The following is a 24,991-nucleotide window of genomic DNA, read 5'->3' as shown; positions in this document are numbered from 1 at the left end:
ATACCAGAGAGGTTAGGGTGATGATCTGTGTAGTCATGAATAAATTTTGTTTTAATAAAGGTGTCTAATGCTCAGGAAAACCGATAGCCTTGAAGAATGAGTCTTCTGTTTATCTACACAACAGGTGCAGGACAACCAGTGTCAGCAGTTGCCAAACTGTCTCAAGACAGTGACTTAAACTCACTGCATCCCTGAGCAATGCGAGTGCTCAAAACCATCCATCCATTTTTAGCTAGACTACCAAAACAGATCCAGTTAAGGATGTTCAAAAGATGGATGGATACGCTGAACTGAGCCGAAATCACAAAGTTCACTTTGTACAATATTGTCAAGCTGGTTAACTGGAATCAATGATGTCCACTGAAAATTTAACTTGCACAATGGCACAATAGATCTGTAGCAAAGATAGAAGAGACTCTCTCCTCCTTGGTCATCACTTCTATGATTCACATAGAAAATCCATGTTTGAGATAGCTATGCTCCATGGATTTGTTCTGGCTTATTATTTGTCTCCACCGAAGCATGTTTTCTGCCATACTTTAGATATTGGAAAATCCACAGATGAAAAGTACAGTTGAACGCAACATCAGCATGATGCTCTCAATTACCTACTGGAAAAAATAATACCACAGTTTCTTTTCAGAGGCTTTGCTCCGAAATTCAGACTTAAAGGAAAATGCACTATGGTCATAGAAGCATTTGCCAATTACGAAGAAGCTCAACAACATACTCACAGATACGTACTCGATTCCCTAATCATTGGATGCAGAATGATAGTACAGTAGCACTGTTTCATAACAGTTGAGGTACAAGCTATATCTCTGTATGAAGGATTTCACAGATCCCAAGGCAGATGAAGAGCAGAACAGCTCTTACTGCTGCTGCCCTTTGAGACTCATCAGAGAAGATGTCTTCAGACTGTCCTCCGGAGGCTAAAGCAATTGCCACTTGCACAGCTCTCAACCTGTTTCTTATTCTCCCCTTTTTGACAGATGACTACTGATTGCTGACTTCAACAACACATCTACCTCCACAGATACCAACTTCTCTACATTTAAGCTGATAGCATCAAGAGGACAAGATAAACACAGACAGGTAATCAGATTTTGAAGAACCAGTCACAGATTTGGAAACAGCTGCGTACCTGGAGTTACTTTGATGAAGCCTTTTCCACACTAGATAGCAATACACCTGCTTTAATGTAAACACTCATTTTAATAAAAGCCTTTCCTCAAACTTATGCTGGTGTAGGTATGCATAAAGAATCAAATACAACCTCATGTTTTTCTGAGCAAGTTAATCGACTAATAACAACATCCATCAATCATCATCATTTAAGCCAGGAGCGCCACAATTGGATAAACCATACCAGGATTTAGTGTATATATGTTCCTCTATGGAACCTAGCCACTGCTCCTCCCACATCCAGAAATACTACCATTTCTTGCCTGGTATACTGTCTTCCCACAACAAAGACTCCTTTCTTCTAGATATTGCTGTTTCCGAGATGCAGTTCTCCGTTCTGTAAGCAAGCCTTGCACTCTTTGTTCGTAGATACGCAACCTTCATGTTGGCTGTATTAAAGCACATTTTATTTGAATACGATGCTACCTTAGATCACTCACTGTAACTGAGAACAGAGTTTGGAACCATCATGTTAAAATGAAAGTAACATGGATGGCTTCCAAATTCTGGGAAGGCTGGTTCCCCAGATTCACTCTGAGAGAGATTTGATATAAAAATGTAAATGAGAGACACGATTATTTATACTGAAAGATAAACAAAAGTATTGCACTTCTGGCTACTAGGAGCTAATGGAACATGCCTCTAACATGACCTTACCTTTCATCTTCACTGAGTAAAAGGCAACAGCCTCTCCATTTCTCCAGAGTATCTTGGCACACTCAGTGGCAGAGTGAGGTAGAAAGAATGCACCGTTAGATGAATTCCCTTCCGGCATTCCAAAAATAATGTAGTTTAGAACAAAGAGGACAATCCTTTCTCCAAACGTCTGGACCTTAGTGGAGAAACAAAAACAGACCAAGGAAAAATGAAACCGAAAACTGTATTTTTCCTTTCGTGTACAGTATCAAAATTAAAGAGGCTGTGAGGAAAGAGGTCAGGAAACATGTACCCTTAATCTGGGGAAAGTACCTCATTAATTGGTTCAGATAGAATAACAAAACCAATTCTTCCCAGTGTTCCATCCTTCATCCAGAGGGCACAGAATAATTTACAAACAAGTTATAAAGCTTGAAATATGCCCTGTTGTCACAGAGAAGAATTGCAAAGCACCAGGAAAAGCCTCTCACATGGAGTCACAGAGAACCAGTCACAGATTTGGAAACACAATCAAGGCAATCTAATCCTACCCGAAAGAGAAATAAAGTCAAGATTCAATGAGTTATCCCAATCACCTCTTCACTATTACATGTCTTGCCATGCCATCAAAGAACTTAAGTGGGCCAGGACCTTACAGAGCAAGAAAAGAGAATAAATACAGAGCACAGCATATTGGTCATCAAGGCAAAAGTGGTGCCAACAACATTTACACTGAAAATCAGTGCTTCCACAAAGAATAACAATTCAACTCTGTTTCTTTCTTTGATTTCTGTTTATTTGATTATTCCTCTTCCTGGCACTGAGGGCAAACTAAAACTAAGTGTGAATAAATCCCACAGAATCACATAGTGCATACAGAAAATGGTTTACAGAGGGTAGTGTGCAGGCCTCTCTTCAGTGGGAGATATCCCCCACATCTCACAGGTTATATAAAGAATGAGCTATAGGAGAGAAAAGATCATTACTTATTACTTTAACTGGGAGTGTCCAGGGCAAAGTCAAATGTTTAAAAAGCATCCTCACCGAAATCAACCCCTCTCTAGAAGGGTCAGCAGTTTTTACAACATCTTCAACAGGCCACCATCGCTGGTTCATATAAAGTGCCAAAACTACAAAAAGAAAAGGAGAAACACGTGAACTGCAATAACATAGAAGTCTGATTCTAAACCTTCCCACAAGCAGCCCCGTATCTAGTTTTCCTTCCAGCTGACTCTAGTTTGATCTGCTATGACACAGTGAAACAATTACTATATTTCAATTTCACCTCCACACCCCATGGTATCCAATTTTCAGTTCTGCACATGAAATAGACATCAAGAAACACCAAGTGAAGATAATATTCCTCAGAAATTGAGGCAACTTTGGTATGACAACCTCTGGGCCATATGAATAAAGCATTTCCTGCACAGTATCTATTCAGCAGCATACTGTGGGACAAAGAGAGCTATCTGGCTAAATATTACATTATTGAATTTTCTTTCAGCCTCTGTCCCCCATCCACATGCACACACGCCAATATTGGCAGCCATGCAAGTAAATATCCATATACCAAACAGCTTTTCAGCTACATATGTGGCTCAGTTTCTATGTATCTGTACCTTCAGAGTTACTTCCTAATTCTCTGCATGGACAGGCATTCACAATAGTTCAGATGCATGCAGAGAGGACAAATACACGCACTCCTAAGGCACAATTTCAGGAGTGTTCAAGCACCCTGGTATCTTTATTGTCTTTAATCACAGTGGCACATATCCCTAAAATTTTTATACAAAATGATACAATGCAACAAGTACAATGCACAGAACAGCATGGAGCTCTCATTCCTCCAGTCCTAAGGGAAAGCACTCTCCTCTGGTTCTCTAAGCTATCCAAATAAGGACAAATACGAGAAAGTTAAAAACCATCTGCCAGCCAGAGACAAATTTACACATAATGAAGTGAAATGACTTTAATAGGATTCATCATTCACCTGTTTTAGCCTCAGGTTATACAAATGTCTCTGATGTGCAAAGGTTAGTTTCCCTTTTTGATTCAGAATGTACGAGCTCCCACTGGCTTTGAGGCTGGAGATTCTGCTTAGCTAACTTATATTTTAAATAAATTATTAAAGCATGTGCCAAAAAGCATTACACTTTGCATACTGGTTTAACAATGAAAAAGTATTGCACGCAAGGGCAGATGCTTGCTTGCAGCATCAGGTCCAATTCATTAAACATTATGCACTAACTTGCATGGGAGTTTCATACTTTTTCTGTGATGGATTCAATCTGTTCCCTCAATCCCTTCACTCTGCTTTCAAATGCAAGCAGCCACTGCTCCATTACACATCTATGACACAAGCCAGACAAAGGGAACATCATGGGCCAAAGGCAGACTTTAATTGGAGCAGCACAAAGTCCAGAGATGTCCAACACATGAAGGAAAGGCCAGAAAAGTTTGAAAAAGCTTTGATGAAAATAAGATGTATAACCACATCCTATGGAGCTACTTTTATAGAGCATTTACTGTGCTATTCAATAATTTAAATGTGTGGAGGGGGAACGCTAGTTGACATAGCAACTGTCACACCACATTACTTGAGCAACCTTATCTATATGGATGCCTTTCCTGAAGGAAAAACATTTCTCCAGATTTCATGCAAACATATGTACTTAGCTTTTTGTTATCATTTTTTAAGTCAACATCTGGTCCACAGTTTAATCCATCTAGGCTTGCCCATATTCTCATTTTCATTTTATAGTTAACTTGAGGAATGCTATTTCAAATGCAAACATGCTTTGTGAAAGCACGTGTTCTTTCAATTTCATTTCCTCATCTTATTGTTCTTTCCAAGACATTAGGTTACATTCACCTCATCATAAGAGACCAAGTTAATTACCAATCAGCAAGTTACACACATACCTGCACACTGTGATTCATGATTAACATGATCTTGCTTCTGCAGAACTAAGTTAAATGGCTAAGTCCAACACATTTCAGTTCACAACTAATGTGGTATCTACACGCTCAGTTGTGCAGCTTGCCCTGTGAGCACTAGTTTGCTAAGCCTCACTACTTTGATCAGTTGCAGCGAGACAAAAATATTCACAGTGCTGCAAGAAGTTGATAGCCTGCGAAACAAACAATTCCATACCACTATGAGTGTTTGGAAAGGGTAACTGAACAATAACAAACTGAATTAGGCACTAAGCACAATGCAGTTGTGATTATGAAATGTGTTCTTTTGCTATGCAAACATGGATTCTTTCCCAACCCAAGCCTGGATTATATTTTTACCTTCTAGGTGAAAATACACTGACCAGATGTTCCCACAATGGTGTGCAATTATTCAAATGAAAACTGCACATCAGGACTTCACGGAGTAAAGACAGAGAGAAGCAGAAAAAAAATCACGTAATATCTAGTTTGGTACTTCTTGTTCCGCAGCCTTCATCCAAATAGCTGAAACCCATCCCTCTGTCACAGTCTACATTGAAGGCAAACACTCTACATAACAGATGTAATAATAGAGTTTGTTTAATACATATTGAATCTAAAAGTTCTGCTGCAGCCGTCTTTCCCTTAATTTTGGAAGTAAATTCAGACTGACGGCACACTAAGCTGACCATGGAGATTGCTGTTGTTACATTTATACCTTGAAAAAAGAATGGTGAATTACCCCAACAAGCATTTCAATGCAGCCAAACTCAGGTCGGCTCTGACAATAGAACACACTCAGACATACTACATTAAACTGCATTCTGCAGCACTGACATACACTGAATCACTGTCTGTCCCAGTTCCCTATCTTTAAAACGGAATAAGAGAATGTCTCTCTCTCACTCTCTTTCTCTCTCAGAGTCTTATCAAAATAAATACAATAAAGCTTGGGAGGCATGAAGGTGCTGCAGTAATGGAAGCTACTCAAGTATCTAAGATAGATATCTTTCCTGCAACAAATTACATTTTATTCTACAATTCAAGTTTTACTCAATGATTTGTTGCAAATGTCTTGTGACAAATGTTCCGTGGCATCTAGCAGTTATTGTAAATTATTATATACAGCGCACATGAAGCGCCACAATAGGATATGTTTATTTAGTGTTATAAAGATGTTAATCACCCATGTTATGCTTTGTAAGACCTTACAATACGATTTACATTCTCATAAAAATATCTGAACAAATACACTATCAGAATACTCTGATACAAATAAATTACAAATACAAATAAATTAAAAATGCTCCCAACCAAGACCAAATCCTTTAAAAAAGACACCACTTGTTTTCCCTTTGACATATGCAGGTCATTTATGATACATTACATACCAATTCTGGATAACCTATCTGATCATGATGATTGGATATAAATCTCAGCCTTGGATTCAATCCCTCTTTAACCTACGCCCAAGAATCAAATGTCATCAAACTATAAAGCTCTTCAATGTCAAAGCAGTAGACAGGCTGTTAAATTCTGTATTTGTTAAGAATCTAAACTATTAGAATATTAAACAAATGATTAGATCAGCAGTACTCACTCTGAGACCTGTGGAAATAATTGTTGGAAATAATTACATTATAGAGGATATTATTTCATAAACATCATGTCTGTCATTTTTATCCATGCAGTACTAATCCATTAGTCTCCAATGTGGATTTGACTTGCTATTTGTGGAAATCTTTTCTACTCTGCTTCACTGTGTACATACCTCATTAATAAGCATTGTTCTTACTACTATTATCCAACTGAAGATCTCTGCTAAATTCATTGCCTTCACCTGCATTTATTTAACAGTTCTTTATTTACATGTAGTCATTATGTACCCCCATTCCTCTGCTGCAATCTAAACTAAACGCTGCTTTCAACCACATTCCTTTGAACATGAGTCCATAGGTATGCACAGCTGCACTCAGTGCAAGTTTGGCCTCTGCTGTAGGCACTTCTCTCCTTTATCACACCGGAGCCTATCTCTCTTCAGAAAAAATGTTAATGGAATATATAAATTAATGTCAGGAATGTTCTTCTCTCTCAGTAGTTTTAGAGGGACCATAAAGTCTTTTGACTACACTTTCATCATAGAAAGGTCTCCCACATTCAACTAAGTGAATCACAGCCCATTAAGTGAACCTCCAATTGAAAGTGTATGTAAAAAGAGCTGGAAAACTTTGCAGTTCACCTCTAACCACAGGTGATTTTAATCTGTTTTTTTGCCCTTATGAAAAAAAGTTCCTGATTACTTGATTTGGACTGAACAGTAGTTACATTAACAGTATCTGTTCTAGGACTACAGGATCATTACCTGACGCTCTTCGAAACTGAACACAGAATGTAAAACTTATTAGACTTTCCTTTGTTGTATTATTAAAAATAGAGGCTGTAAAAGCCTTTCAGGCATAATTTACAGGCTACCCATTCAGAAATATATATGTTTTTAGTGACAAATGTCATTACTTTGATGGACATGTGGGAGCTGAAAGTTTAATGGATTAGATGTTAGTAAGAAACTACCATGAGGATGATGAGGCACTGGAACAAGTTGCCTACAGAAGCTGTGGATGCATCATTCCTGGAGGTGATCAGTTCCAGGCTGTATGGGGCTTTGGGCAACCTGGTCCATTGGTTGGGAGGCAGACGTACTCATGGCAGGTGGGTTGTAACAAGATGATCTCGAGGTCTCTTTCAACCCAACCATTCTATGATTGTTCAAATATATTGTTTTCCTTAAGCATTTCAGAATTCTATCCAAACTATAATACATAAAATTTCACATCATCCTAAATCACTAAACTATCATTCCATTTAACAAATTCAGAAAAAAATAAGAGATTTATCTAAGGTCACTTTTTTACTACCAGCAGAGCAATGCAGAGAATTTGAAAGCCCTCAATGTCAATCCTCCCTTCCACTTAGTAGCCCATCAAAACAAACCCTGACAGGCAAAGAGAATCCACCTCATACTCAAAACAACATCCCAAATATTTAAGTACGTACACCAGCAGTCCATCTTAAAAACAAAATAAAGTATAACTGCTCAAATTTCAAAATATTTTTTACCAATTCTAACCTGTCTCTTTATCCTGTGGATCAGTTAACAGCAACATTTTGAAAGTAGGACTATTTCGGTAGAGAGGGACAAAACACACACAGGAATCTTCAAGTTTAACCTAAAAAAACAAACAAGCCCTGTAGCTGTTTGTACTGCAAAGCTGACAAGAAGTACTTCATGTATTATGTGCACTTACAGTATGTTTTACTAACATGTACGGTATATGCTTAGCACAACACCCTCTCAGTCCTCAACTTCAAAATGGAAAGTGATACATATGTAATAGTCTAATATTATCAGCAAGCAATTTAAAAGGAATTTGTTATCAAAGTGAAAAACTTAATATTGACTTACTACAACTGGTACATAGCAAGGCTTTGAAGGCTGTTACACGAGGACAAATGGTGTTACAAAAGACCAGACACATTTGTATCAACTTAAAACAAATACAACTTGCACTTCTTACAGCACAGTCCAGCTGAGTACTTGTGGTGTTTTGCAAACAATGAACTAAGCCTCGGGGTATAGTGAGTATCAAAGCGTTAGGGCAGCGCCTGGGCAGTTTATCTGTGAGGGACAAGGAGGGGAGATAAACTGGCACAAGGTGGTTATACTGCAGGGAAAGCTCAAAGAAAAACACAGCTTTCAACATCTCATTCTTAGACTAAACTTTTAAATGATACGAGACAAACACAAAATTACTGTGCTCAAACAGCTCTATGTGCATAGAGATGACGATTTCCATATGAATGTTGTAAATGCTCTCTTGGAAGTTTAGGTATAGGCAAAACGCGTGCATAATTTAGCACAGTATGTACTGTACTTTCAAAAATCTGGTCCATTGTGTATGTGTGGGTGTGCCTCTCTCTGTAATTGCACCCATTTGTCAGTTTGCTATGAAACTCAAATCAGTCATGTGATACATTTAATATTACTTGGTGCATGGAAGGAGTCGTATGAATATGGATTACTCGAGATAACCACTTTAGGATGAAACCAGTGTTCACCAGTTTGTCGGCGGCAGAATCCTGGGATCATCTGTGCAAATACTGGACTCTTAGAAAACAACTGAGAACTCCCTGAAATCTGTATTCCATGAGCTTCCTTCAATCTCACTCTGCTCAGGCAATTCAGCCTTGCTTTGCATGCTACAGATGTAACAGCATGGGTATCACTATGGCACCTGAGAGTATTATTGTGATGGAAAGGCCAGTACTATATCCAATACTATGATAGCTATTTTGTTTTGTAATGTAATGTGCACTTTTCATAGGTGCTAGTAACATTAGGATGAGCCAAGTATAGCTTTCTCTTTCTGAACTCTGACATTGCTCTTCCATCCTTGCTGTTTCTGCACTGACTGATTGCTCAAAGACCATGGCATACCAAAAAGAAGTTCCGTGACCTGAGCAAGTGGGCTGACAGACACTAATTATGCACGGATGCTGGTCCTGCTGCTCAAAATCTGCTTTAATTCAGATGCACATGGAAAAGAGAAAAAAGGGGGGAAAAAAAGAAAAAAATAAAAATAAAAATAAAAGGCTGCTAACTACAGCCGATTATTTAAACCCCAAAATCCTTATCTTTAAGGTCATAGGTACATAACAGATTGTTTGCTCTCTGGAAATTAGAGTTTAACATACTACATTTAATTTACTTTTAATTACAAAATATCAACATTAATTGAAGTATTTGTAATGGAGTATAAGGAAAAAACAATATAGTGTGAACGTTGCCATTATTTATGTCCTTGACTAGCTGTCTGACTGCAGATTAGATTAGACCTGAATTAAATGAATGCAAGGAGAAATGTGTTGCTATGAGACTCAAATCTGTCATGTGATACGTTTAAGGTCTGATGACAATCCACAGAATCAAGACAGCTCTGACTCAAAATCCAGAAGTCCTCCTTTAACTGATTTCACTGCGTTTAATTATTGCAAGAATATATACAGCACTGCTTGGGACATTATCTCAGCCTTCTTTTCAATGAAACAGAAAATAATCTTTTGAAAGTATAACCAGGCACGAAAGGTTGATGGAAGGACAGAGAAGCCCTAACTGGGAGACCTGTGCGTGGTCAGATTTATTTGTATTTAACCCTCCATGATCCACTAGAGGGCATTAAAAGAATACTTAAAGCTACTTACATTCAATGCTCAAAGAGGGAAGCCAGCCACCTGAAACTGTATTCTTCTGGAAACTACTACATGTTATTGTCCTAAATTGGGGAACAATCATCACATTCCAAACAATCATTCCAACTAACCCACTTACCGATTTGATAGTGCAATAACAGGTAGTCCAGTATCATGTAGAAAATACCCAGAATTGAAAGTTTAAACACATATATATCGGTTTTAACCAGTAAGGTTTCATATGCTGACTTAAAGTCAGAATATTTAACAGGCTGGCTCTCTCATCCCCAATTCATTCCTCAGGTGGCTCAGAAATGGAACGAAAATCACATCACTGACAACTACAGCATTTAACTATTAGGTCTCATCTGATCTGAACTAGGAAAATCCACATTCAGCATCACTGATGCTACAATTAGAAAGGATGGAAACCAAAATATAGTCAATATAATTCTGCCAATAGAGGCAGAATAGAGCAGAGCCATGGTATAAACTGCTATCAAGCTCACATTTCATCCAGTCCTCTAACAAAGCAGGTCAATGCGTAAAGTTCAGCTAAGTATTTCAAGCCTTCACCCTCACTTAGACTTCTAGTTTAAGCTTCTCTCTAATTTGCAGCACGTAAACTATTTGAAACACAGAATTTACTGATTTTAGAGATCTGTAATCTGGTCACACCAGCTTGCCCCTATTCACAGACTACGAACAGAACCAACAAACTGGTTTGCAATATCTAACTTGTAGAATGAAAAACAACAGCTTATTACCTTTTTTCCTCCAGGGATGGAAAAAACATCAGAAGCAGATGATGATTGCTTCAACAGTTTTTCATAGTACATTTCAGCATCTGCTTGCAGAACCATTGGATCTCCTGCTACTGTATCTACCAAATAACAGCAACCTGCAGTAAAAATAAAACAATATTTTTATTTTTAAAGCAAGGTAATAAATATGAATTTTAAAACCACAGTTTTCTTAGTTTAGTGGAAACTGGCTCTTAATATTCCCTCTAGAGCTTTCTGTATAATCCTAGTCTTAAACAAGAAGACCAGTAAAATCCTATCTATTTGTTATCTAACCCTTGACATCAATTTCACAAAGTAGTACCATGACAGCATCGAATCACATTGGCTTTCTTTGAATTAAACAAGCAGAATCTCACACCTCTGTAGGCATTAAATAAATTGCTTTAAAGTTGTTTTAAAATAAATAAATAAATAGCCTTCAAAACACCATCTGATTTTTAGTACTGCCCAAAACCACAACAGATTTCCAATTCCTTCTTGGAAGGCCACTGTTGCATAGTTATCTCCTTCTCTTTTTTGACTCATTTCAACTGGGTACTTTTAAAACAATTAAACAATGTCCAAAAAAATTAAAGTATTTACATGCAGAAGTGTTCCCAAAATAACAAAAACCAACTTTTACGCAACACAGTTTTCTTTCCACATGACCTGATGCTCTAAGATATTTATTCAAGGTACTTGTTAATTACATGCAAACAAAAATTACATACATCTGATGCCTGCCATCTAAATGCAAATTCCAAACATCTTAGCTCTGATAAAAGAAATCAGACTGATTGGTGGTTCATCACCAGTTGAAAAAAAAAAAGAACATTAGAATCAATGAGTTAGCAGACCAAATAGAATTCTGTAAGTCTTATGTCATAGGAAGGAAATATTTTCAATTTAAGGTGCTTTCCATCAACAAGCCACACCTGCAGCTCTTGTATGCCCCAAACTGAGGACAAAATCTTCCAACACTGTGCTGCATATTAACTCTGAATCCTGTATTTTTAATCATGGTTTCCCTTCACGTGGCAGTTTCAATGACCCAAGTTTAATATGAAATAGCTACACTAAGAGTAAGTGCAAAGTAAATGACCGAGACAATGAACAGTCTCATGAGGGCCATTTTAAAAACTGTCTACATCAAGACTCTATCTCTACATCAAGAAACTATGGATGATGAAAGTATGATATTGTAAGCAAGACATTTCCATGGAAAGAAGAGCATGGGATTTGCAGTACAGGGTCAGATCATTCATCCACTGCCCCACCAGCCTCCTTCCGGCAGCGATTAAGATCTGATTCCTTATCAGAAGGTAAAAAACTACAATGGATACACCACCTCCCAGCTCTGCTTCAAATACATCAGGCACTATTTTCCTGCCCTTGCAAGCAATCAGCTTACAGTCTGAGCCTTGACAGCAAAGCTCTGTAGTGAGAATGCTGAACAGAAGCCACTGTTCTGTGACAAAAATGAGAGAAAAAAGCATTGCAACACTGCAAGTTGAATTGCATTATAGAATCCCAGCCGCTATTCAGCAGTAGCAGTTTTCTTCTGCTGCATAGTGTTAAACAACACCAACCAAACAAGCCATATGAAGGAAGGAAGAAGTCAAAGACTGTTATTAAAAAGCAGCTAAAGAGCAGCACATAAGACTTCAGTTTAGAACAAGGAAAAATACTGATTATGCTGATAAATGCTGTTCGTGAGACGCTGCTTACAAGGTGTTATTCTGCCACTGTTAAGCCAAAACATCTTGCTGAGTGCAAGACTCACTGAACAAAACAATTACCACCTTCAAGTTTACAGTAACTTTCTGGTACGGAGTATGCTTGTATTCTACAGGAATGGCAACACATTCGAAGAATGAAATAACATCACAAATTCAATGAGATATTTGAGGAAATTTTGGAACATTTCATTAATTCAGCCTTCCACAGAAGTAACTTTTACTCCAAAAACTGCTTCTAGACTTCCATTTAATTTGGCTTTCCTGTGTAATACTCTGAAAACATCAAGGTGATTTTGGAGAGCACATTCCAACAAAGGGGAAATCAAAGGAGGTGGTGGGAGGATCCTTCAGGACAACACATTGCAGGCATTTAACTTCTGGTGCCCCGAGTGTCCTCAAGAAGTCAGATGCACTAAAGTCAGATTCTGTGAACATCCACCCAAAATTTGCACTCGCATGCACTTAGCACTTATACTGTATAACTGCCACTGGCAGTAGAAGGATCACAGAGTTCACTTGAATTTGCTTACATCAACTGTATTTCCCAGTTTTCCCCAGAGCAAAGTGAAGAGATTACACTTCCTCTTCTGTGTACATACTTATATGCTTTTTCTGTCTACAGAACCAAAACCAAAAGCCCTGACATAGACTACGTATAACTGTTATTATTAAGCATTTGACTACAGCAATAATTATTGCTGGCTAGAAGGACATTATAAAGCTTCCAAAATCAATAGCAAAACAATTTAAATTTGCTTTGAAGGAAAGCAGCACTATTCTCCTGTCAGTAGTTCAGTCTGAGGCCCCTACCGGCATCTTGGGATACTAAAATTGCAGAGTCCCAAGGACAGCCTTCTTACTTAATCTGAATTACAGGTTTTCATTCAAACTGAATCTTACACAGCGACAACAAAGGAGCACGCTGTTGCAGCCAACCAGCCAACACCTAGCGAGCACATTTACCACCCAAGCCATGTGCACAAAGGGTTACCATCAGAGCAGGGAGCAGAGGGGGCGGGAGGGTGAGTCATAAGGAAGGGGCCTCTTGCTGCAGCCACAGAGGAAGGGTCATAAACCAGAAGCAGAGTAAATTTAGAACAGAGGCCTACTGCATTAGAGGGATTCCAGGTATTCACAATGTAGTGGCTGCCAACGTTGGTCAACACATCGTATAGACTATTCCTACAACAGTATGATGAGGAGGAGGTTGCAGGCGACAGCCATCACCCTTTGTCTCGTGGGGCTCCAGCATTCAGGGTAGCAGAGGAAGAAGAGGATGCAGCTCCACTGAAAGGAAAACTTACCTAGAGATAAATTAATTAATTAAAACAGAAAACTGACTGGCTGCAATTTGATTTCGAGCATGAAGAATGGATTTTAAAGCAAAAAATTAAGATGATAATCCTTCTCTCTTTTGTTCCCACAGAGTAGTTCGGGCCATGTTCTCAGCTTGTACATGTAAATGCATTTCCTCTCATGCTGGTAACGTGCCATCAATTTGCACTAAGAACTTGATGTGAAAAGCTGCAGCTACAAACAGCTACTACAGCAAGCAGACATTGCCCCACTCGGTCATCCTCACGGGACACCAAACTCCAGCACCCATATGGATCTCAGCCTGAAACATCACAGTTTGACTAATCCACATCAACCAAGGCCCCTTGCTTTGATCCCAACCTCTGAACTGAGGGATTTTTAGTTTCTGCAGATGAGAGAGATGAATTTTATGGGTGTTCCATGAAGTGGGCAAATATTTTTCTTGTAGGGGTAGAAGTCAGATGAAGTTCTCTTCACTTAGGATCAAAAAAGAAAAAAAAAAAATCAATATGTGGGAATCCAGATAGATTTGATTAACATTCTTACATTCTGCTCTGGGTAGATAAATAAAGACTGGAATCACTAAACAGAAGGCAATATTCCATCTTGAACTAGAAAATTATTTTTGTAGACTAGAGACAGACCCTCATCATTACAGATTCAACACGACTGTCATCTGATCAGTTGAAGTAAGCAGGAAATATTTTTCCACGGGCAAAAGAATTTATTCTCAATACAACAGCAAACACATGGTGCACACACTTGCATGTGAAATTCCACAAGTGAAACTGCACAGTGCAGGAACGCCCAAAGGTAAATGAAATGCTTCAACTGATTCTTTTTGACAATTCTCCCACATCCCCTGCAACTAAACTCTATATTGTAATAGAAGTAATTTAACTAGAATACAGATAACTGCAGGCTTACATAAATGTGATGCTCCAGTAGCTGAAATCCTGATCATACTCCTCAGGCTCTTTTAGACTAGACTAGTCATTTTACTACCCTACTTATTAGCCTCACCATTTTGTCACTGCCTAATAAATCAGTTACAATTTGGGACAATCAATTCCATCTCTTTGTTTTAACTACTCATGTAAATTTCATATTACTATGTCCTGCCAATATACTTAGTTCCTTTTGATCATGAACCCAATGCATCATTTATTAAACAAGACAAATTTGTAGCTAAAAATTTCCCTTTTCATATGTAGCTTATCAATACTGGCAGCCATCTCTCTGGTAACACAGAGGTTTCAGATTAAACCCATCACTGGGCTGACAAAGACAAATTAAGATGAGCCCAAGAAAGAGTTGAAAAGAGCACTTTAGAAATTTGTAAGAGCATTTAAGACGCAGCCAGATTTGTAAAGCAAAATACATCAGCCTCACCACGGATGAAGCATGAAACAAGCATTATGTCTAAAGTGAATTAATCATTTATCCTACAACCACTTCTTCACGTTCCACAAACACAGAGAACAATACTACATGCATCCATTAAGAAACGCGTGTTTACAGAACAGCCATCAGTCACCACACCATTTGTTTGTACTGTGCATCCGTCTGAACCTATTGCTGCTAATTGCACTGCATTTATGTGCAAAAGAATGAAAAACGTGGTTCCCAATGATACCAAAAAGATAGAAAAAAACAAAAACAATTTAACAGCTCTAACTTTTCAGACTCACACTTTATTCAATTTTGCCACTTGTAATGCTTGCAATAGCAGCACTGGTTTTATTTATTGGCTTTATTTGCATGCCAATGTATTTCACAATTAAAAAAAAAAACCCCACACTTCAGCAGATTTTAAGTGCTTTTGACAGTATCTTGGGTTTGCGCTGCCCAAGAAGCATTTTCCACTTTTTTTCTTTAATCAAAAAACACTTTGCAATATGTGACAAACATATGTACACCAACACAAAAAGACTGTACATCATATCAATTCTTAGAAGAGAATGGTTCTGTAATTAAATGAGGAAACTGAAACCAAAGCCCCTACATTTTATTCCCACCACAGGTGTGTTTTTGTGACCCTCAACAAACCACTTCATCTTCCATCTCAGTTCTTATCTGTTAAGCGTATGTCATATCTGCCACTTCGCAAGGCTGTGACGTTTTTCTTATCAGCCTTTCTGAAGTCACAACATATAAAGACAAAGAAATAATGTAGCATGAAAGACAAAGAAATAATGTGCACTGTTCTCACTGCCACTACAGAGCAAAACCGTCTCAAACCTGAAGACAACACTTACTGCTCTTTAGATTGTGTGCATGTAACAGAAGCACTTTTGCACCAGTCTCTCCCACAGGAGCAGGAGCTCTGGTAAACAGCAGTGCTTAACACCAGCTCCTCCACTCCTTCCAATGAGCTTGAGCCATGCATGTGGTTATCATTAGACAGCCATATTTGTTTAACCTTGCAAAGGAAGGAAGAGGTCTTTGGCATGCTCCCAGGAGTACATGCAGAACCTGACTCTCATATCCTGACTTTAATTCAGCAAGTTCATGTCAAAAACCCAAGTTCTAGTGTAAGTGAAACTGCAGTATCATAACAATGTGTGATGGCAGCAAAGCCAGCTGCAAATGCTGTGGTGTGATATTTGGTCAACCTGGCAAAGGCAGCCCTTAACCACATGCTGCACATCATTAATGAAAACAGTGCTCTTCCCCACTGCATCACTTTTCACCATTACAAACAGAGCAATCACACTCGGAACATAAAGGATAAAGAAACCTGCGCTGGCATTAGCATGTTTCTATGTCTGACTGAAAAAAACTTAGGTATTAATCATTATTCTATCTCAATTCAAATGATGAAAAGAGATAAAATAAATACAAGTTTCTGACTGTAGATAATCTTCTGCTGTGAAATGCAGAAACGAAGGCAGAAATGTAGAGAAATAACCCTAATTGCATTCTCAGTTAAGAAACCGAAGTTTAAATATGAGTTCAACTGTAGCTATACATAGCATTATTGCAAATCCTGTCACTCAAGCACGGTGCAGATCAAACATCAAGCATTCCAACAACAGGATGCTGTCATACTAGCTATCCCATTCATGCTAATACATTTTTACTACTAATTTAGGAAAAGGGAAGAAAGAAGCTCTAAGTATCCAGCTCAAGTTAGAAGAACATACATGAGGATGGGCAGAGACCAGACAAGCCTAACTCTGAAAAATGTCCAACAGCTTCAATTTCCACTTTCCTCAAGGAGCTTTGGAAGCCATCAGAACCTCATGACATGACTGGGGTCTGTGTCCACATCTCATTTAGTCTACAAAATCTGTCACAGTAATCTGCAATTTATGAAATGGAGGGGAAAGAAAAAAAAAAAATCGGCAAATGAATTAAATATTTGGTTTAATTATTTAGCTATTTTGGAAAACTACCTGGATGAAACCATGTTATTTAATATGCTTTCAAATCAAGGAAAGCAAGCTTACACTGAAGGGATCACAAAATGGCGCTGACCAACCCTAACCCTCAGTACTCCCACACCTCAAATAGGTTTCATCTACGTGTATTTTCCTTCAGAAAGATTTTTAGCAGTGCTACATTTAAAAAAGCACTAAAGTCACACCCAGTCCACAGTATAGATACATTAGAACACATCTATGTAAACAGCCTACTCCTGTCTCTGTGAACATCAGAATTAGGTTCTTAATACGTACGGTTTACCATACAAGCAAGAAGTGGGCGGACATGTACCTGCACAAGTCTAACTGCCATTACTGAAGGCAGAGGAAATAACAGTGGGAAGGGTTTTCTTGGATATCTAAAAAAAACCTCTACATTTGCCAACTTATTTGTCCACCACTAAACAAAACAAAATATGCTAACAAAAAAAATGAAGTTTTTCTAAACAACTGTGTCCACATCAGGCTTTTTTTTTCCAGAACAGCTCTGTCACTGATACATCTCACTTCATCATACCCACAGCCAAAATAGCTGTGCCAGCAGAAATGCATATTTCCAATCCTGACCTCAAATTAGAGTTTGACTCTCAAAGAATGGGAGGCCCCAACTGACACTGAAACGTATCTCTGAAGTACATTCATTATTCAAAGAGGCTGAATTGAAGGAAAATGGCAGAAAAGACGCAGTGAACAGCAGAGGAGCTTTCAGGAATTACCAGTTCAAATGCGATGGCGTTAATTCAATACTTTACGAAGATGGAAAGCGGAGAAGAGGACACAAACTGCCCAGAAGTCATCCCATAGTATAAGGGGAAAGAGGAAGATAATACCTCACATACTGATAAACAAGGAATAGTGGAATGGTAGGAAATGACGAGTGAGTTTGGAAAACAAACTAGCATGAAGATGATTTCATCCCATGGGGGGATTCCAGACACATTGCCAGCTCCGACAGCTTCAGAAAATATCTGCAATTTAGGACCAAAGAGCATCTAAAATTACTGCTGAAACTCCCGCTCTCGCAAACTGGCACCAGGACTAAAGTTTAAGTGACATGTTAATGATATTTCCCTGCTACTACCATCACTCAGAGCACATGTAGGGAGCATAACGCCACAGGGCCTACACGCAGCCTTTACCTTCATCGCATACAAACAAGGCCAGTACGTGTGGTAGATGTAGGATATCTGAAAGCCACGGTTTGCCATCAGGAAGGTCAATGTTCCCCATACAAATGATGCAGTAATGAAAATATGAGACAACCAGACAGATTTCCAGCCTCAGATCCCCCATAGATTGAGCTGCAAACGTTTTACATCTGAGAAATCCACTGCTCCCACCAGTGGAGGACATAAGTCTATCTAAGAAAGCTCAGCAGCCTTCCCCCAAATTACTTACAAGTACCAGTTTGTACAACCATATTAATCTCAAAATGAAGCAATTAAGCAAAACAAAAAGGAAACAAAACAAAAACAAAACAAAAAAACAACAACAAAAAAAACTCACCCTCTCTACCATAGTAATTTACACATTAGTAAATTTATTATGCAGCTGCAAATTAATATGTCACCTATACTAGCTATCACAAGCCTCTTAGTCTGCCTTGGAACTCCTTGCTTTAATAAACAGCTGCATGTAGTGGAGAAAATATGTAAACATCTTTCTTGTTTCTCTGTGCCATTGTGTCAGCTGCTTTACATGCCTTTGAAAGTGCTCCAAAATCAGCATGGTTCTGCTTTTTCCTTTATTTCACTTTTAGGAAGAGACAGAAGCAGAGAAGGAAGGACACGCTGGCAATAGAGAGCTAACTCCACACTTGCTGTGCTCTTGATAGCAAAGCTGAGATTGTTTAAACTCATTTTACACAGACTCTTCTATAAGGACAAAAGAAACCACTGATGGCGGATAAAAATGCAAAAGGTTTTGATTGTAATGCCTTGAAAATCAGCCAAAGATATGCCTAGTGGGGAAAAAACACCAGACAGCCATGACCAGAATGGGAGAAACAAGGAAAAACACATGGCCTGACTTCAGAGCAGAAAATTGACTTAGGCTTTGCATAAGCAACAGCATACCTCCAAGCTTGCCTGATCCACAGCCTGCCTGGAATGAGAAAACGCAGTCTAAAAGCAGAGCCTATTAAAAGGCATAATGTTTCTAAATGGCATCTGTTACGTACTAATAAGCATTACTTAAAGGACACAGGCCTTAAATTGCTACCAAACGTGCACTTATCTGAAACTGCTGCAAGGCAATCGTTACAAAAACGTCACATGACACCATGGGAATTTGATAAGATGTTTTTATTTAGTTTGGCTTGAAATCATTAACGCAGAAAAAATATGGAGGCATTTTCTGAGACTTTGAGACTGTGGAACTTCACAGGAATGAAACACTAGCAACAACTACATCAGCAAAGCCATTTGCCATCTGTTGTTGGTAATACTATAAAGACCAGCCACCAGACAGCAGTTTCAAAGGTTACAAACAGCATTTTTAAGCATCCACAGACCTCTCAGTAAGCGAGCAGGACGCAGTTTACTTTGGATACGTGTGACCTGAGGGTCTGCCAATCATTTTGCAAACACAATACGTAAGGACTGTGCATGCCACTAGAAACGTCTGGGAGATTCTCGGTGTGCAATACTTACACAATGCAGAAAATACACAGCAACGTGTTCTATGTGGGTTCTTATAACACACTCATTAGGATTATGGCTACGCATCTTCCTCCTTGAAATTTACATTTATAATCGTGCACGGCAACAACAGGCAGAATTTTCTCTTGCTGTTTGTTCAGAAAGTAAAAAAGGTTCTAGAAATCCCTACCTGCTAGAAAAGCACACTCCTCAGTCTGAGTAAAACTCCCTCTCTTCCATAGAAGAGAGTTCAGTTATACTGAAGGACTAAGGTTGCTGATCAGACCCAAAGTTAGAACTCTGAACAGGTTTTCTAAACATGCATCCACACTGTCATGACTCTGAGTTTTCACCTTTCAAGGTGCTGCCCTCCCACCTCTAAACTTTAACCGATCGACATCAAGGCAGATGGAAATTCAAACCTCATTAGCGCAATTGTTAAGCTAGACGGATGGGTCTGTGGTGGCAATACCTACTTCTCAGGCTCTGGAATCATGTGAACATTGTTAGGCACTGATTGGCTTTTGCAGCCTTGCTGTTTGATGGTCAACACACAAAACCTGACTCTCAAAATGCTCTGAAACAAACAAATAAATAAAACAACCACTTGCGAGAAGGCTGAATTCAAAACAAAAACATCCAGTTCTACGTCAACATGTGGTCTGCTTTTCAATGACAAGGTTTGTCTGGGATCTATACGGGAGCTCAGAAACCTTGCAAGTCTTGCTTTATGAAACAGTTACAGTAACAACTGACCTCTGGAACACACAGAGCTGTACCACCTCGCTACAGCAAGGCATAACCTGGAAAGAACCATTTGCACAAGAAAAGCTAACAGTTGAATCCAATGTTCTCTTGAAGCATGCTGCATGCTAGACCTGCGCTCATTCAACTGTTCCATATGCAATTAATTGAATAACTATAATCAAAATTCAAATGATGGCTACAAACAATGACAAAGAAAGGAAGAAAAACAACACCCAATTATTATCAATGTTTGACTTCCACAAGAGGCTGATGGGAGGGGAAAAAACAGCATTCCAGCTACAATGCATTTAGCCGTGAGCAGTCAGAGGAACTAATGAACAGCATCGTTATTTTACTGAAGGGGATGAAGTAGGTGTTTTAGATAAATGGTAGCAACTTAAAAAGCGTTTCAGAAGATAAATTCACTTTCTCTCCATTTACCTGCTGGTGTGACAAATTAAGAAAGAGCATAAAACCAGAGCGAGAAGGCAAGCAGTGCAAAAGCTAACCGAGGGGATGCAACGGGCCCTTAACCAAACAGCACATGCACAGAGACTGCTGGAAGAGCTCCCAGTCAAATACAGACCAGAACACCTCACACACTGAGCTGCCTTGGAAACCCGTGACAGAGTTTGCATTGAGTTTGTCCTAAAATAAGATCCTCAGACACCAGGAGTGCTGCCACCTGGGAACTAACTCTATTTGCTTCAGTGTTGCACGTGGAAGGCAATCCCCAGCCTGCTGGGCAGCAGCTGCCACAACCACCACCAAATCGATGGTCGCTGAAAGCAATGGGGCAAAGGTTTTCTCCCCCCCCCCTAGAATTAATCGTTAGGGACGGAGCGTTTCCTGTCCTACAGCCATCCAGCAAAGTATTTACTGAAGGAACAACCAACAAAGTATTTACTGAAGGAACAAGTGCCCACGTACAACGGAGAATGCCTTCTGCGCCTCCTCTCTACAGCTAAATAACCTCCGCGGTCGAAAAGCAACGTGCTCACCGCTCCTCGTGCCCCCGACGCCATGTTCGACTTCCCCCCGAGGAGCACCTGAACACAGCCCGCCATTTGGCCTTAAAGACGTAACGTGAGCTTAACAGTGTTCCCCTTAAAAGTGCTAAAATGCTCTTTATTACTTCTCACACAGAGCCGTTAGGCCACAAGCTTTGCACAGCGGGACCGGGCGCCGGGAGCCCAACCGGGGCCGCCTGCGGGCCCTCCTCACCTCAGCGATCCTCTGGAAAGCTGCGCGCTGGGCGCATGGCCGCGAAGCGCCGCGGCTCGTCCTGCCATGACCTCGGGCGACGGAACAAAGTTTCCCTGGACGGGCCCGCGACTTTGGCCGCGTTTTGTCCGCTTCTTCACAGCGGCGGTGCGGGCGCTGCGGGCAGCCCAACGTTCCGCAGCGGCTCGAGGCTGCGGGCGGGTCGGGACACAGCGGGACGGGCGCTGCCTGCGAGCACCGCGCCCACGCGGCGAGGGTGAGCAACGTGCAAGAGCACGAGGGAGGCGAAGCGAGCAGGGCAGCTGCCAGCAGAGGAGCCGAGCGGCGCGAGGGGACAGACGGAACAGCGGGACAGGGGCTGCTGAGGGAAGGAGGGGAAGCGGCGAAGTGCGCCGCTCCAGCTGGCGGGCGCTCGCGCTCTCCCTCTCCTCTTACCAGCTGCTGCTCGGCCTCCTCCCTCGGCCTCCATCACTTCCTCTAAGGCGGTTCTCCCAGCACGCGGCCCGCCCTCGCCCCGGCCGGGGGTGGCAGCGCGGGCGGGACTGGGAGGCGGGGCGGAGGGGGGAACAAAGAGACCGCGGGGATGAAACGGGGCTGGAGGCGGTAGGGACTGCGGCTGTAGAGCCGGAGCTGGGGGAGCAGCGCCGGACGTTCCGTCGGCGAGCACCAAAGGTCGCTTCTTCACATCTCAGCGTACCTCTACACTTACGCTTTTGGGGAACGTTGCTGTTTTAGTCCATTTGAGACGGCATTTGGAAGCTCTTGAGGTGGCTCACGGTGCTGTTACATACCCTGTTCTGACAGCGCTGTAAGAGAAAACTCCACGTGGTCGATATTCAAACGTGTTTAAAAATGTACCGCAGATTTGTATCTCCTTCCCTCAATAGGAGAAAGCAGCGTTCCCCTCCTCTGTAGGACGAGACCAATCTCAGCACTGACAGTCACACAACCACTTTACAGCACAGCAGTGCATTCCAATGCATCCTTGCGATCACTTGAAGCTTTGCCACCTTCCAGCGTTCCCTGAGTATCACACGTGTCTGCCCAAAGGTTGCACCATCACATTGGAAGTGTCCTGGCCAGCTAAGACTTGCCAGCTGGGTTTTGTTTTTAACCAGGAATGGTAAACATATTACTACTTAGCCCAGGAATCCGTCGGTCTTACTTATGTATTTTGCATACCATCTGATAAATAATTACATACACTGTGTGATCCTGCATGCTGAGTCTCTTCATGCTTGGTGGATGATGCCTGAAAAGAGACCCGCTGCTCCCCTGCTGAGGTCCTTCCTCTCTGTGTTAAACTATAGTAGATGAAAAATAAACTGTTTATGCACAGGAGCTCACCTTTGCTAATGTTACAAGAACGCATCTGAAACAACAGCAGCCACCCAACAAGCTGCCTACATTAAAATGATATACAATTTCAGCGCTTCCATTGGTGCTAAGCATGATGTACGCACCAGCAGTTTGCAGACAAACTTCTGTAAGTAAGGCAGCACTGCCCAAAAAAAAAGTGAGTGAAATTGGTGTAATATTTTTCTATTTCCCATTTCTACTGAGTTTGTTTGTTCCTCGTGGGCACTGACCCATAGAGCACAGCAAGCTTTACACCCTAACGTTTGTCTCTTTTGTTTTTGTGACACTGCGTTCCATCTAAGAGTGATCAGCAGGGTTTTCATAGTTGAGTTGCTTCCATTTCTTCTTTACTTCAAGATGAACACCATGCCAATCATATCGTATACAGCAGGAGAAAAACAACCAGCACTGAGCTGAGTCAGCTGTGTCTGGGATTTGCTCTCATATATCCTGGGCTTGTTTTCTTAATTGTGGATGAGGAAAAAAACATGCACACACCTCAGATACCCATATGTTACAAACACATGAACATATGCAAGTGCTAATATTAAAGCTACAGACTTTCTCAGAAGTTTCAGAGTAGCTTTGAGTTCAGTTCCTTCAGAGTACACAGATCTAGCAGACACAGCTATACTGTGCAAGAACAGAGAATAAATCCCCTAGTATTTCATAGCACTGTCCTCCATATTGATCTGTAAAGCTAAACAAAAACGTCCTAAACAAAAATGTTCATCAATTCTTATTCAGAAAACTGATTTAAGCAACACTAAGTCTTAACTTTTGTTTTCTTCCTTGCACATGCATTGCTCATTAGGCCTTCCTAAAGAAGGCAGGCTTCACTTTTTGGTTGGTTGGTTTTTGTTTTGCTTTTTTAATTATTATTAACTTATATCCTTTCTTTTAACACACAGATCTGAAATAACTACGAACTGACCCACATATCACTGTGCTGTTTGGTATCACAGGCTAAGTTTTACAAAGTGGTTACACTGAAAAAATAACTGGTAAGGATCTTGATTGACGTAGGAAAGACAGTGGAACTGTAAATGCAATTTGCTGATAGTGGTGGTAAATTTTGCCTTATTTAAAGCTGCACACTTGCTTTATTGGCTGCTCCTTCAGCCTTCGTGGCTTGTAAAAGTCAGTTCTGCAAGTTTTATTAGCCAGGGAGACATGGGTGGTAGAATCAGTGTCTTCTTATCTAAAAGAATCCACAAATTACTCTCTCTCAGTTTAGGAGGATTCAAAGGGCAGAAACGGCTCATAGCTCCAAACCTTGCTCGGCCACCAGCCAATCCAGGAGAGCTCTTCAGGGATTTTCTCTCCTATGATCTCATAATTACCATCTCTTTTGAGAATAAATAGCGACTTTCTATTCTTAGTTTATTTCTCCTCTCTCTCTCTTGCACACATGCACATACTTCCTACTCAAAACAAGACTCAGCAAAACCCTCTGCCCACATAGTTCTAATCCCCAGGAGGACTTTCATACGCTTTTGTTTTGGGCAGTGACAATGTGCATATGTTTTGATTTCAGGCCCCCTATTGGTTCTTGCACTTCAGTTTAATGAAGACAGACCAGCTATTAAACTCACCAGTTTTGACAAGTTAAAACCCTGCCTCAAGATTTCCTTTGACATTTTAATTTGGACTGAAGTTTTGTAATGCGTTGTCCATTCAATCATACCAAGTAATCATTTTGCTTTAGCAAATAGATATTTTCCTGTTAATGTTTATTTTTGAAGTGTAAG

General features: G+C 40.2%; 1 protein-coding gene across 5 annotated transcripts in view; it reads right to left on the bottom strand.

The window, feature by feature from the left end:
• The window catches only part of LOC140256947 (protein FAM169B-like), a 30,588-nt gene extending 8,217 nt beyond the window's left edge, over window positions 1–22,371 (bottom strand). The window contains exons 1-5 of one of the 5 annotated variants that reach the window (XM_072345874.1): window positions 22,317–22,371; window positions 10,773–10,906; window positions 7,886–7,985; window positions 2,866–2,951; window positions 1,843–2,017 (exon numbers count right to left, since the gene is read on the bottom strand). In XM_072345874.1, coding sequence (XP_072201975.1) covers window positions 1,843–2,017; window positions 2,866–2,951; window positions 7,886–7,985; window positions 10,773–10,906; window positions 22,317–22,350 — 529 coding nt within the window. In that variant the 5' untranslated portion in view covers window positions 22,351–22,371. Of the gene's footprint in view, window positions 1–1,842; window positions 2,018–2,865; window positions 2,952–7,885; window positions 7,986–10,772; window positions 10,907–11,521; window positions 11,653–13,833; window positions 13,870–21,098; window positions 21,136–21,881; window positions 22,264–22,316 lie in introns of those variants that run through there. The other 4 variants (XM_072345877.1, XM_072345879.1, XM_072345878.1 and 1 more) reach the window with 4 other exon arrangements.
• Between the last annotated feature and the right edge of the window lie 2,620 nt (window positions 22,372–24,991).

The sequence above is a fragment of the Excalfactoria chinensis genome, chromosome 10 (assembly GCF_039878825.1).
Source record: "Excalfactoria chinensis isolate bCotChi1 chromosome 10, bCotChi1.hap2, whole genome shotgun sequence".
NCBI classification, from domain to species: Eukaryota; Metazoa; Chordata; class Aves; order Galliformes; family Phasianidae; genus Excalfactoria; species Excalfactoria chinensis.
The sequence above is the reverse complement of the archived record's forward strand: the minus strand, read 5'-3'. Positions and strand labels throughout refer to the sequence as shown.